This window comes from Hemitrygon akajei, chromosome 5 (assembly GCF_048418815.1).
Source record: "Hemitrygon akajei chromosome 5, sHemAka1.3, whole genome shotgun sequence".
Lineage (NCBI taxonomy): Eukaryota > Metazoa > Chordata > Chondrichthyes > Myliobatiformes > Dasyatidae > Hemitrygon > Hemitrygon akajei.
Window position 1 is genome coordinate 30,088,548 of NC_133128.1, and position 12,853 is coordinate 30,101,400.

At 40.1% G+C, this 12,853-nt stretch overlaps 1 protein-coding gene across 7 annotated transcripts in view; it reads left to right on the forward strand.

Annotated features, from left to right (window-relative positions):
• LOC140727586 (uncharacterized) overlaps positions 1–12,853 on the forward strand; it is a 61,531-nt gene that overhangs the window by 16,445 nt on the left and 32,233 nt on the right. For 3 of the 7 annotated variants that reach the window (XM_073045114.1, XM_073045113.1, XM_073045115.1), the window contains exons 3-4: positions 10,694–10,805; positions 11,364–11,516. In XM_073045114.1, the coding sequence (XP_072901215.1) occupies positions 10,694–10,805; positions 11,364–11,516 (265 nt within the window). Of the gene's footprint in view, positions 1–4,039; positions 4,161–5,584; positions 6,011–10,693; positions 10,806–11,363; positions 11,517–12,853 lie in introns of all 7 variants that reach the window. The other 4 variants (XM_073045112.1, XM_073045111.1, XM_073045109.1 and 1 more) reach the window with 2 other exon arrangements.

Below are 12,853 nucleotides of genomic sequence, written 5' to 3' on the forward strand. Positions count from 1 at the left end.
TCAATCTCGTTCTTCCCTCCTACACAATCCATAGCCCTCCATTTTCCCTACATCTTTGTGCCTATCTAAGGGTTTTTTAAATGTTCTCATTGTATCAGCCTTTAAAAAACATCCCTGGAAGTGAGTTTCAGACACCTGCCTTTCTCTGTATACTACCTCTGACATCTCCCCTAAACTTCCCTCCATTCATCTATCCTCTGGTATTACTCCTTGCTGCCCTGGGGAAAAGGTGCTGGGAGTCCACTCTGTCTAAGTCTTGCATAAACTTCTGTCAGCTCTCTGTATACCTCTGGCAACTTGCTTTCCATCACTCCAAAGAGAAAAGTCCGAGCTCGCTCAACCTTTCCTCATAAAATATGTTCTCTGATCCAGGCAACATCCTGGTGAATCTCATCTGCACCCTCTTTAAAGCTTCCACATCCTTCCTGTAATGAGGCAGCCAAAACTGAACACAATCCTCTCAGTGTGATCAAACCAGTTTTCTAGAGCAAAGCATTACTTCATAGCTCTTGAACTCAATTCCCCCACTAAGGAAGGTTTCTTAACCACCTTATCAACTTCAAAGTAAATTGATTATTGAAGTCCATATATGTCACCATATAAAACCCTGAGATACATTTTCTTGCGGGCACACTCAATAAATCCATATAATAATGATTATCACAGAATCCATGAAAAATAGCACCAACTTGGGTGTTGATCCAGTATGCAAAAGACAACAAACTGTGCAGATACAAAAAGAAATAAGCAACAAATACCGAGAACATGACATAAGATGCAAATATCTTGCGTGACCACTTTGAGAGATCTATGGACTTTGACCCTGAGACCTCTCTGTTCCCCTGCACCACTAAGAATCTTGCCATTGACCTTGTACTCTGCCTTCAAATTTGATCTTGCAAAGGGCATCACTTCACACTTTTCTGTATTGAACTCCACCTGCCACTTCCCTGTCCAACTCTGTTTCCTGTCTATTGTCCTATTGTAACCTATGGCAACTTCCTGCACTATGCACAACACCCAGGAAATTATAAACCAGTGAGTCTTACTTCAGTGGTTGGTAAGTTGATGGAAAAGATCCTGACAGGCAGGATTTATGAAAATTTGGAGAGGCATAATATGATTAGGAATAGTCAGCATGGCTTTGTCAAAGTCAGGTCATGATGTATGAGCCTGATTGAATTTTTTGAGGATGTGACTAAACACGTTGATGAAGGTAGAGCAGTAGATGTAGTGTATATGGATGCCAGCAAGGCATTTGATAATGTACCCCATGCAAGGCTTATTGAGAAAGTAAGGAGGCATCAGATCCAAGGGGACATTGTTTTGTAGATCCAGAACTGGCTTGCTCACAGAAGGCAAAGAGTGGTTGTAGACAGGTCATATTCTGCATAGAGGTCAGTGACCAGTAGTGTGCCTCAGGGATCTGTTCTGGGACCCCTCCTTTTCATGATTTTTATAAATGACCTGGATGAGGAAGTGGAGGGATGGGTTAGTAAATTTGCTGATGACACAAAGGTTAGGGGTGTTGTGGATAGTGTGGAAGCCTGTCAGAGGTTACAGCGGGACATCAATAGGATGCAAAACTGGGCTAAGAAGTGGCAGATGGAGTTCAACCCAGATAAGTGAGAGGTGGTTCATTTTGGTAGGTCAAATAAGATGGCCGAATATAGTATTAATGGTAAGAATCTTGGCAGTGTGGAGGATAAGAGGGATCTTAGGGTCCAAGTCCATAGGGCACTCAAAGCTGCTGCACAGGTTGACTCTGTGGTTAAGAAGGCATATGGTGCATTGGCCTTCATCAACCGTGGGACTGAGGTTAAGAGCCGAGAGGTAATATTACAACTATATAGGATCCTGGTCCAACCCTACTTGGAGTATTGTGCCCAGTTCTGGTTGCCTCACCAAAGGAAGGATGTGGAAACTATAGAAAGGGAGGAGATTTACAAGGATGTTGCCTGGATTAGGGAGCATGTCTTATGAGAATAAGTTGAGTGAACTCGGCCTTTTCTCCTTGGCGCGGTGGAGGATGAGAGGCATTGATAGTGCGAATAGTCGGAGGCTTTTTCCCAGGGCTGAAGTAGCTAGCACGAGAGGGTATAGTTTTAAGGTGCTTGGAGGCAGGTACAGAGGAAATGTCAGGGGTAAGTTTTTTGCTCAGAGAGTGGTGAGTGCGTGGAATAGGTTGCCAGCGACGGTGGTGGAGGCGGATACAATAGGGTCTTTTTAGAGACCCCTGCTAGGTACATGGAGATTAGAAATATAGAGAGCTATGGGTAACCCTAGGTAATTTCTGAAGTAAGTACAAGTTCAGCACAGCATTGTGGGCTGAAGGGCCTGTATTGTGTTGTAGGTTTTCTATGTTTCTACCTCCAACCTTTGTGTTTTCTGCAGACTTACTAACCCATCACTCTATTTCCTCATCCAAGTCATTTATAAAATTCACAAAGAGCAGAGGCCTCCAGAACAGATCCCTGCGGAACAACACTAATCGCCAACCTCCAGGCAGAACTCATCCATCTACAGCCACCGTCTGCCTTCTATGGGCAAGCCAATTCCAGATCCCCACAGCCAAGTCCCCATGATTCTCATGATTCATGACTTTCTGTATGAGCCTAACATGGGAACCTTGTCAAACACCTAACTAAAATCCATATACACCACATCCATTGCTGTCTCTTCATCAATTTTTTTTGTCACCTCCAAAAGCTCAATTAGGCTCAGAGGGTCTACACACTGCTTGTAAACCCATGTTGACTATAGTTTACCAAATGCTCAAAAATCCTGTCTCTAGAATTCCCTCCAATAGTTTGCCCAGCACTGATGCAAGACTCACCTGTCTATAAATCCCAGGATTATCCTTATTACCTATGTTGAGCAATGGAACATTTGCCACCCTTTAATCTTTGGGTGCCACTCCTCTAGCCAGGAAGAATGCAGATATAATTGGAAGTGGGAGGAAACTGATGCAGCCTGGGTGGTGTGTGGGGGAAGGTGAAAATTTCACACACAGTACTGAAGGTCAGGGTAAACCCGAGTGTGAAATAGTAGCACCAGCTACAATGCCACTGAGCCCCAAGTGATTGCACTCCACATTTCTGCATGCGTTTTTCCATAAGTAAATGGTGTTTTGTAGACCTTGTATTGGTGCAGGGGTGGAACCTTTTTAAAAGCTTGTGCAAAATTGATGATAATCTTATAAAAATTTATTTCATATACCATGGTAATTGACGATAATCTTATTAAAAAATTATTTCATATACCATGGTAATTTTGAGCAGAGATTATTATTGATGAATGAATTAGTAACAATAATTATGGACTTTTATAAGGAAAAAAGATGTCCAGTTGCTGATTTACAATTATTCATTGTTATAATATTAATAGAAGTATAACAAAGTATTCAAATAAATGCATTTTAGAAAGCCTGTTCAAAAATTGTTCATATTAACCTTTTAAAAAGACAATGGGAAAAAAAATGTAATTTCTAAATAGTATTAATACTGTAACCATTTACTATCCAAATACTGATGCCTACGCCAAGTCTGTGAGGTTTTCAAAACTTATAATGTCACATGTTCTAATAACCATTTAGTTGGCGCCAAGCTGATATGAGACCTTTCCTGTGAAAACTGCTCTCAGGTTGTAAGATATCATTTTCTGCTTCATTTGGCAGTAAAGTTAATTAAGTATCTTTTTATGAGTGGAGTTTAATGAATCGAGGGTTTAAAAACAAACTTTTGCTCATGCCATCTTGGGCATACATTCCATAAGTTTGCCACCTTTGCTTCAGTGAATCAGGAATCTGTTAAACTACCACTAAAAGTTCACACCTGAGCTTGGGTTGTGACTGTACCTCTTGCCTCTAAGATATGCTGAGTCCTGAAATGTAATTTATGTGCCTAAAATACATGAGGACTCTTGATTTTACAATCTGTCATGCTATGACCTCGTACCTTGCTATCTGCCTACACTGCACTTTTTCTGTAACTGTAATACTTTATGCTTCTTTCTGTTATTCTTTTCCTTTGTACTCCAGTGCATCGACGTGATGAAAAGACAAAGTTTCTGGTATCTCAGTACAAGTGAGAGTAGAAAACTGATTTTGCTACTACTAACAGTTCCACACTATTCATAACAGAAATACTACGGATTTTCAAGTAAATTTACCAATTTTGAATCATTACATGTATACAAACTTGTATCACTTTGCGAACACTTGTGGAGCTAAATATGTTAATGCTACCACACCAATATTCTGAGTGTTCAGTCTTCATCTGTAGCTTCTATAACCCCACTGTTATAGGACAGCTTTCTAGTACAATATGATGGACTCTTGACCTCACAATTTACTTCATTATGATCACATACCTTATTGTCTATCTGCACTACACCTTACATGTAGCTGCTGTACTTTATTCTGCATTCTGTTATTACCTGTAATACCTGTTTTACCTATAATACTCAATGCACTGTGTAATGATTTGATCTGTATGAACAGCATGCAAAAAAAAGCTTTTCACTGTATCTTGGTATAATAATAAACCAATTTTACTTTTATATTCTTTGCCTGTTTTCTATAAAATTTAACCTCACTTTTCAATAATGCATATAATTAAGATGGCTTCTGTTCTGTCTTGTACACTTTTTTTCCCTTTATGCAAGGGGCAATTTAGAGGAGCCATTATTCTTACCAGCTTAACTTTGCGAATATTGAGTAATACAGTATGAAGTGGGCCTTTTGGCCATGGTCTTCCAGATGCCCATCTAAGCTAGAATCATTTGCCCATGTTTGGCCCATATCATTCTAAACACTTCCTATCTATGTACCTGTCCAAATGTCTTTTAAATTTTGCTATTGTACCTGCCTCAACTACTTCCTCTAGAGCTTATGCCACCCTCTGCTTGAAGAAACTCCCTTGAGTCCCTTTTAAATCTTTCCCCTTTCATCTTAAACCTATTTCCTCTAGTTTTGATTCCCTTTACCTTTGCATTAACCTTGTCTATGCCCCTCATGATTTTATGTACCTGTTCAATCTCTTATGCACCAAGGAATAAGGTGCTAGCCTGCTCAACATCTCCTGTAATAGGCCCTCAAGTCAATGCCCTATTTCTTCTGACAGGGTAACCAAAACTCTGTACAGTGTTCCAGATATGGCCTCACCAACATCTTGTGCAACTGCAACAAAACATCCCGACTCCTATACTCAATGTTCTTGCAATGAAGCATGACAAATGGCTTCTTTACTGATGCTGCCTGATTTCCTGAGAGGATTCGGCTTTTATTTAACTCTAGTTTACATTGCTTACATCAGATTTCAATTTCCATAGTGAAGTTGGCAACAGCTTTACCTGTATGCTGGAAATGATAAAATATGCTTTGCTTATCAGGATAAGAATGGGGAATGAATAGTTTTTTCATTGTACCAGGTTCAAAATAGTACTACTCCTGCTTCAAGAATAATATATTAGTTGTGAAATACTTTGGAATGCTGAAATTTTTGAACCGCACCCTATAAGCATCAGCATTCTCAGGTTTTTTTGGCTGAATTCTGAATTCATGTATCTCAATTGGTGATTTTAGGCATCAATAATTCACTGTCACGCACAAGTACGAAAAGGAGCCCATGGAATGAAGCAGTTCTGACATCCAGATGCCTACTATCAGTTGCTTCCCAAGGCAACAGTGAAACAAGGAAGAAAATAGATGTACAGCAAATAAACTGACAACAAAATAATTCGGTCAAGCAAATCTAAAATGGAGCAGGAAGAGCAAGTGGTCATGCAGGAATTAGTAGGCAGAATTACAGTTTATACCATTACAGGATGTCTTCATTGCCTTAGAGCAAAGGCTCGTCTGACCAATGAGGGTCTCCCATTCATCGAAGTAAATATAAAGGATAATCCTGAAATAAGGGATCATATTATTGACCTCACCGGGCGGCACACTGTACCACAGATATTCTTCAACAACAAATTTATTGGAGGAAATGACGATTTTCAGAAATTGGTAGGTACAACCGGTGCTGAAATTAAGGCATATGATTTTACATAATCTCAATCTTCTGCATTACTGCTGTATTTTATCAACGATAAATATTAAAAGTAAAAAGTAGTTATTTGAAACAAGGCCAGCATAACGAGCTTAGACTTTGAAAGTAAACAAATAGGTAGCTATTGCAACTGGTTTGAGTTTGTCAAATACTGTGATTAGTCACTGTTCATGTTTTTATTGCTGTTAACTGGACTTCATAGTTGCTGATAATATGGCTAAACAAAAGAAAAACTGTCTGCATGTGTGTTGTTTAGATTTCCAGGATATTGTAATTTCTACATGCAATTTGTTGTAGAAATTATAACGTGTACCAATATTAGCACATAGGACAAAACCTATTGCATTGGCTCAACTAGTTTAACCTGCTGTAACAAACAGAAACAGTTCAAATGAATTTGGCTGTGCTCTTGTTCAACAGTGCAAATGGTTTGCCATAAAATAATGTAAAATGCTAGGTAAATCTGAACTATGAAAAGAAAATGTCTGGGTATGAATAACTAGTCTATGAAATGTTCAACATCTATTTTGTTAACCTATTATGTTACCACGCTCACGAGGTACAAAACAGTTATGTATGATGATCAACACTGAAGAAATATAACCTGAAATTTAGAGAAAATCTGAGTTCTGTTTGCACATCATCTTCAAGTGAGTATTGTGAGCATTCTTGGGCCCCCTGTCTAAGAACAGATGTACTGGTATTGGAGCTGGTCCAGAGGAAATTCATAAGAGATCTCAGGAATGAAACATTTACCATATGAGGAGTGTTTGATTGCTCTGGCCTGTAATCACTGGTCTAGAAGAATGGGGGGGAGGTGGGGAGAGAAATCTCACTGAAATCTATTGAATATTGGAAGGTCGCGATAGAGTGAATGTGGAGAGAATGTTCCTATAGTGGGGGGAGTCTAGAACCAGAGGGCACAGTCTCAGAATAGAAGTTTGGAAAGTTTGATTATTATCAAAGTATACAACTCTGAAATTCTTCTTCTCCAGATGGCTACAAAACCAAGAAAGAAAAGATTGGCAACACACACAAAATGCTGGAGGATCTCCGCAGGCCAGGCAGCATCTATGGAAAAGAATACAGTTGACATTTCGGGCTGAGACCCTTCGGCGGGATCTGGAGAAGGGTTTCAGCCTGAAACGTCGACTCTACTCTTTTCCCGAGATGCTGCCTGGCCTGCTGAGTCCCTCCAGCATTTTGTCTGTATTGCTTCAATTTCCAGCATCTGCAGATTTTGTCTTGTTTGTGATAAAAGAATGGCAGCACAATCATCAACCGCCAAAACCCTCCTCCCTGCATTAAAAACTAACAAAAACGGAACACGCTCAACAACCCCCCCCCCCTCCCCAACCTCCCTCCCCCATACTAAAAAAAAAATGAGGAAGTCCGGGTGAAAAACACAGAATATAAAAAACTATAAGACTGAAAGAAGTCTATAGTCCAAATCCATATCCAAAATGCAGAAGACATGGGTAACATTCTCCAGGCACAGTGGCAGGTCTTTCCCCCTCCACAGCAGAGCGATTTTCCCCAGCAATCAAAAGGCAGTCTCCCCTCTCCACAGCAGAGTGATCCCACCAGCGATCAAAAGGCAGGCAGCCAGAGCTCACTTTCTGCATTCACCTTGATGTTTCAATCTCCCTCGTCACTGTAATCGACGAACAATGGAAGCTTTAAGAAGCACGTCCCTTTAGAATAGAGATTAAGAGCCCAGAGAATGGTGAATCTGTGAAATTCATTGCCACAGATGGCTGTGGAGGCCAAGTAATTGAGTATATTTAAGGTAGAGGCTGATGGGTTCTTGATTAGTAAGGGTGTCAAAGGTTACGAGGAGATGGATAATAAATTGCCCATGGTGGAATCGTGGAACGGACTCACTGGGCCGAATGGTGCAATTTTGCTCCAATTGTATCTCGCGGATAAAACAATTGGTTATAGCTGACACAGTGCACAGCTGCAGCAACTTGGGTTCAGAGAGTTATAGAACAGTACACCACAGAAACGGGCTCTTCAGCCTATCTAGTCCATGCTGAAATGATTTAAAGTAAATGATTTACTCTCAACGACCTGGACTGTAGCCCTCCATATCCCTACAATCCATGTACCTATCCACACTTTTCTTAAACTTTGAAATCAAGCTTGCATGGACCACTTGTGCTGGCAGATATTCCACATTCTCGCAACTCTCTGAGTGAAGAAGTTTCCCCTCATGGTCCCCTTAAATTTTTCACCTTTCACCCTGAAGCCATAACCTCTGGTTGTGGTCCTTCTTGCATTTACCGTGTATACCCCTCATAATTTTGTATACTGTACTTCTATCAAATCCTGAGTACAGTTCTAACCTATTCAATCTTTCCTTATAACTTGGGTCCTCCAGACAACGTCCTTGTAAATTTTCTCTGCATTCTTTTAAACTTATTCACATCTTTCCTGTCAGTACTGTAGGTGACCAAAACTGCATACAATACTCCAAATTAGGCCTCACCAACATCTTGTGCAACTTCAACATGACATTCCATCTTTTGCACTCAAGGTGCCAAAAGCTTTCGTTACGACCCTCCCTACTTGTGATGCCACCTTCAGCAAATTATGTTCCTGTATTCCCAGACCCCTTCTACTGATCTCAGTTCCAATTTCGGAGGTTATCTTTTATGATGTTTTCACGTTCTCTCTGTGACCACATTTGGTTTCCCGCCCCACAAATATGCAAAGTCTTAGGTAAATGGCTGTGGTAGAGATGGATGTATTGAGGAAGTGTGCATAGAATGAAATACGATATGTGTGCCTACTTGATGCCCAATGTAGCTCGGTGGTCTGAAGGATCCATTTGCATCTTGTATGATTCTGTTTCCAGTAGAGTGTCGCAAACAGCTGGGTTCCACTTTGATCTAGTATAACAGAAGCTTGTCAGGTCAGTTTATTTTAAGCAACACGGACAAAATGCTGGAGAAACTCAGCAGGTCAGGCAGCAGCTATGGAAATGGATAGATAGTTGACTTAGGAGGGCAGGGGCAACAGAGGAGGGGGCCACTGAGACACCAGGCAAGATCATTTAATTCCAAACAGTTGGTGTAATTTGTCTTTGTCATTTAATTCCAAACATTGCAAAATGTCTCTCTGGTGCTTCCTGCTCCTTTCCCCTTTTCCCAACCAAGATTCCCCTCTCTTTGCCTCCTTCTCACTCTCAGTCCACAGTAGAAACACATCAGAATCATGTTTATCATCACTCACATATGTCATGAAATTTGTTTTGTTTTGTGACAGTGCAATACATAAGATCACTACAGTACTGTACAAAAGTCTTTGGCTCCCTAGCTAGATATATGTGCTTATGACTTTTGCACAGTATTGTATATCAAAAAGGAAATATTAAACAGAAAGAAGCTGGCATTCTGAAATAAAAACAAAATGCTGGGAATACTCAGTTCAAGCAGAATCTGGAGAGAGGGGGAAAAACACAAGCTAAGGGTGAGCTGAAACTGGAAGATTCTGTGTTCATACCTTCGGGCTGCCCCCTTCCCTACCTGTTTCCATCCACTCAATACGCACATTTCACTCACCCTGATTCCATCTGCCGTTCATTTCTTCCCTAATGATTCCCATTTTCATCTTTACTGTCAGGTTCAAGCACAGGCTAGCCTTTGTGTCCCTGCTTATCACTCTCTTAGAAACTCTCCAACTTCATCCATCATAGAGTCATACAGCATATAGACAGGTTCTTCAGCCCATTGGTCTATGTAAACCAAGATTTCCATCTAAGCTAGTCATGTTTCCCATTGTCCCCTGTTTTGTACTTTCATATGCTTCCACCTATCACCCACCTGCCTCTGTCTCCCAATTCCACCCATTCCCTGCTGGCTTCGTGTTTTGCCTTTCATGTATTACCTACGTTTCTCTGTATTACTCCTCTCCTCTCCACTTTATGCTGGCCATCTTCACTCTCCATTCTCAGTCCTGATCCAAAACATCAGCAAATTCTTTCACTCTACAGATGCTGCTTGGTTCACTGATTTCCTTCAGTTTGTTTTTTTTTTGCCCCAACTTCCAGCATCTACTGTATTTTTGTGTATTTACTTCATGGTAGAGCTGACAATTTGTATTGTAGACAATAATAGTGTTGTTTTCTTATTGTCACATGTACCAAGATAGAGTGGAAAAGCTCAACTTGCATATTGTTCATACATTAAATCATTACACGGTGCATTGAAGTAGAACAAGGTAAAATGGTAACAAACCAGAATAAAGTGTAAAAGCTGAAGAGAAAGTGAGGTGCAGGTAAACAATGCGCAAGATCATAATGAGGTAGATTGTGAGGTCAAGAGTGTATCTTATCGTACAAGAGCTTCATTCAAATATCTGATGACAGCAGCATAGAAGCTGTCTTTCTGTTATCAGAAATTTGATTCAAAGGACTCATCTGAGTATTCTGGTCACAGGACTGTAGTACCTGTCATGATACGGAATATTCCAACGATGCATGGCAAGGGACTTGTGCCAATACTTTTAGGTGTATACTTTAGATGGAGATGTCTCAACTGGTTTTACTTGTTAGCTTAAATGAACAGGTATGCAAATTATCTGTTGGATTACGGTAAAATGGCGGTGAAATCATAAATTATTTGTTTTCTCATCAGTCACAGGAAGAACTTAACAAACTGATTGAACTAGTTAAGCATGAAGCAGCACCTTCTGATGCTCCTCCACTCCCTGAACCAAAAGTTGTTGAAGATGAGGAACCAAAGGAAGGTTAGTAGAAAAAAAACATATGTACTCATGCTGAGGTTCCTATATGACCCACATACAATAGGCAACCATGTCAAATTTGACTTTACATTTACTTCAGTTGTAAATAAGTACTTATTTCCTCAAAATTTTGGTGGCGGGCCAAAGTTGCTTTAATTATTCAAGGAAGTATTAAAGGCCATATCAAAGTATTCTTCTGAGTTTCAAAATGTTATTGGTTCCGTAGTTAATGACCATTTGGAACACCCATATTAACTATATTTGAGAAAGAAATAATGCAGTAATATGCTTGGACTCTAGTTTTTGTTTCTGTTATCAAGGAGAAACCAGTCACAGTAGTTGTAATACTTTTAATCCTGATGTGATCTTAAACCTAATCTTTGCTCCTACATTGGACCAAATTGTGCATGAAGTGATGTGGCCTCTTTTCAAAGGGACGTGGATCCAATAGAAAGTGCACTTCTATTGTGACCAAGGATGATTAGAAAGTATGTAATGTAATAAAATAATTTTAATGCAGTTGTTGTTGAAATTTGCAAACCTGTGTTATTTATTTTACAGAACTGAAAAGTGAAAGAGATGAATTTGCAGATCTGATATTGGAATTCAAACATAGTGGCAATATTGGCAGTCACTGGTCACGTCTAAAACATCACCACAAGACCTTTACTGGCAAAAAACTGGTTGCCTGGATGGTCAATAATAAAAACCTTGGTGAGACTGCTAGCTTGAAGTAGCTTTTATACACCGTCCTTAAAACAGGCATCAATTCTCCCCCCCACCCCAAAAAAAATCAAATGCAAAATCAACCTGAAGTATTAACTCCATTTCTCTCTGTGTAAATGCTTTCTGACATAATTTACTGTTTTCATTTCAGATTTTCATCTGCATAATTTTGTCTTTGGATCTCCCCTCACTGATTTGCTGAAAGTGGTTAGATATCTGAGATAACAGTCGAAGCTTGATGTTTTTTTCTTGTATACCGTATATTCCAGAGTATAAGCCGACTCCCCATTTTCAAGGTTAAAAAAGTGACTTTTTCATGTTACCTTTGTATAAGCCGACCCCTTTTGTAGAGGTTTTTGATTTAACCAGAGAAGATCACAAGATTTCACATTCCAGTACTCAGCTTTGCCGGATCCGGACCCTGGAAATGTTATGAACCAGTACCTGCTAAGAAAACAGGACTACACATTAGAGCGTTATAGGCGAATTCTTAATAAATAAGTCAGAGAGGAATTTTGGATTAGGTTTCCAATGGAAAAAAATCCTCTGAAATGTAACCCCCGTGAAACCATTTAGCGCCCATCGCAATCACATTAAAACATATCACGGGGTGGCGGGTTCAGTACGTGAATTCAGTATTGAGATTGCGACTGCCATGTACAAAAGATTAAAACAAATGCAATTTGATGCTGGCTTCAAGCTGAAGGTTGTTGATTTTGCTAAAGGAACAAATAATTCTGCAGCTGTTAAGAAGTTTAGTGTAAACGAGAGAGAGTGAGTGAGTGGAGAAAGGCAGAGGACACGCTGAGGGAAATGCCAAAGACGAAATGTGCAAACCGCGGGAAAGCATGCTAGTGGCCAGAATTGGAAGAAATAGTTTTAGAGTGGGGGAATCACCAGCGATCATTAGGATACATTGTTACCAGAGAAATGATTCGAGTTCAAGCGTTGAAATGGGACGAAAAACACCGTGAGGTCAGAGAAAATTTCAAAGCTACGCGAAGTTGGTGCACCGGATTTATGAATAGACATGATCTTGTGTTGAGACAAAAAAAAAGATTGCTCAGAAAATTCCTGTGGGGTGTTGTTGTTTACATTCAAGAACGCTGAAATGGGTTAAAGAGGTATGGCCTCGACGTCCCGAAGGTGTCAGGAAGGAAACATCACTACTTGTCTGGGACATGTTCAAAGCGCACTTTTCAGGTGAGACAAAACCAGCACTAAAAGCTGAAAATACGGACAATGCAGTCATCCCCGGTGGTTTGACATCCGTACTCCAGCCACGAGATGTGAGTTTAAACAAGCCAAAGAACTCATGCGTCGAC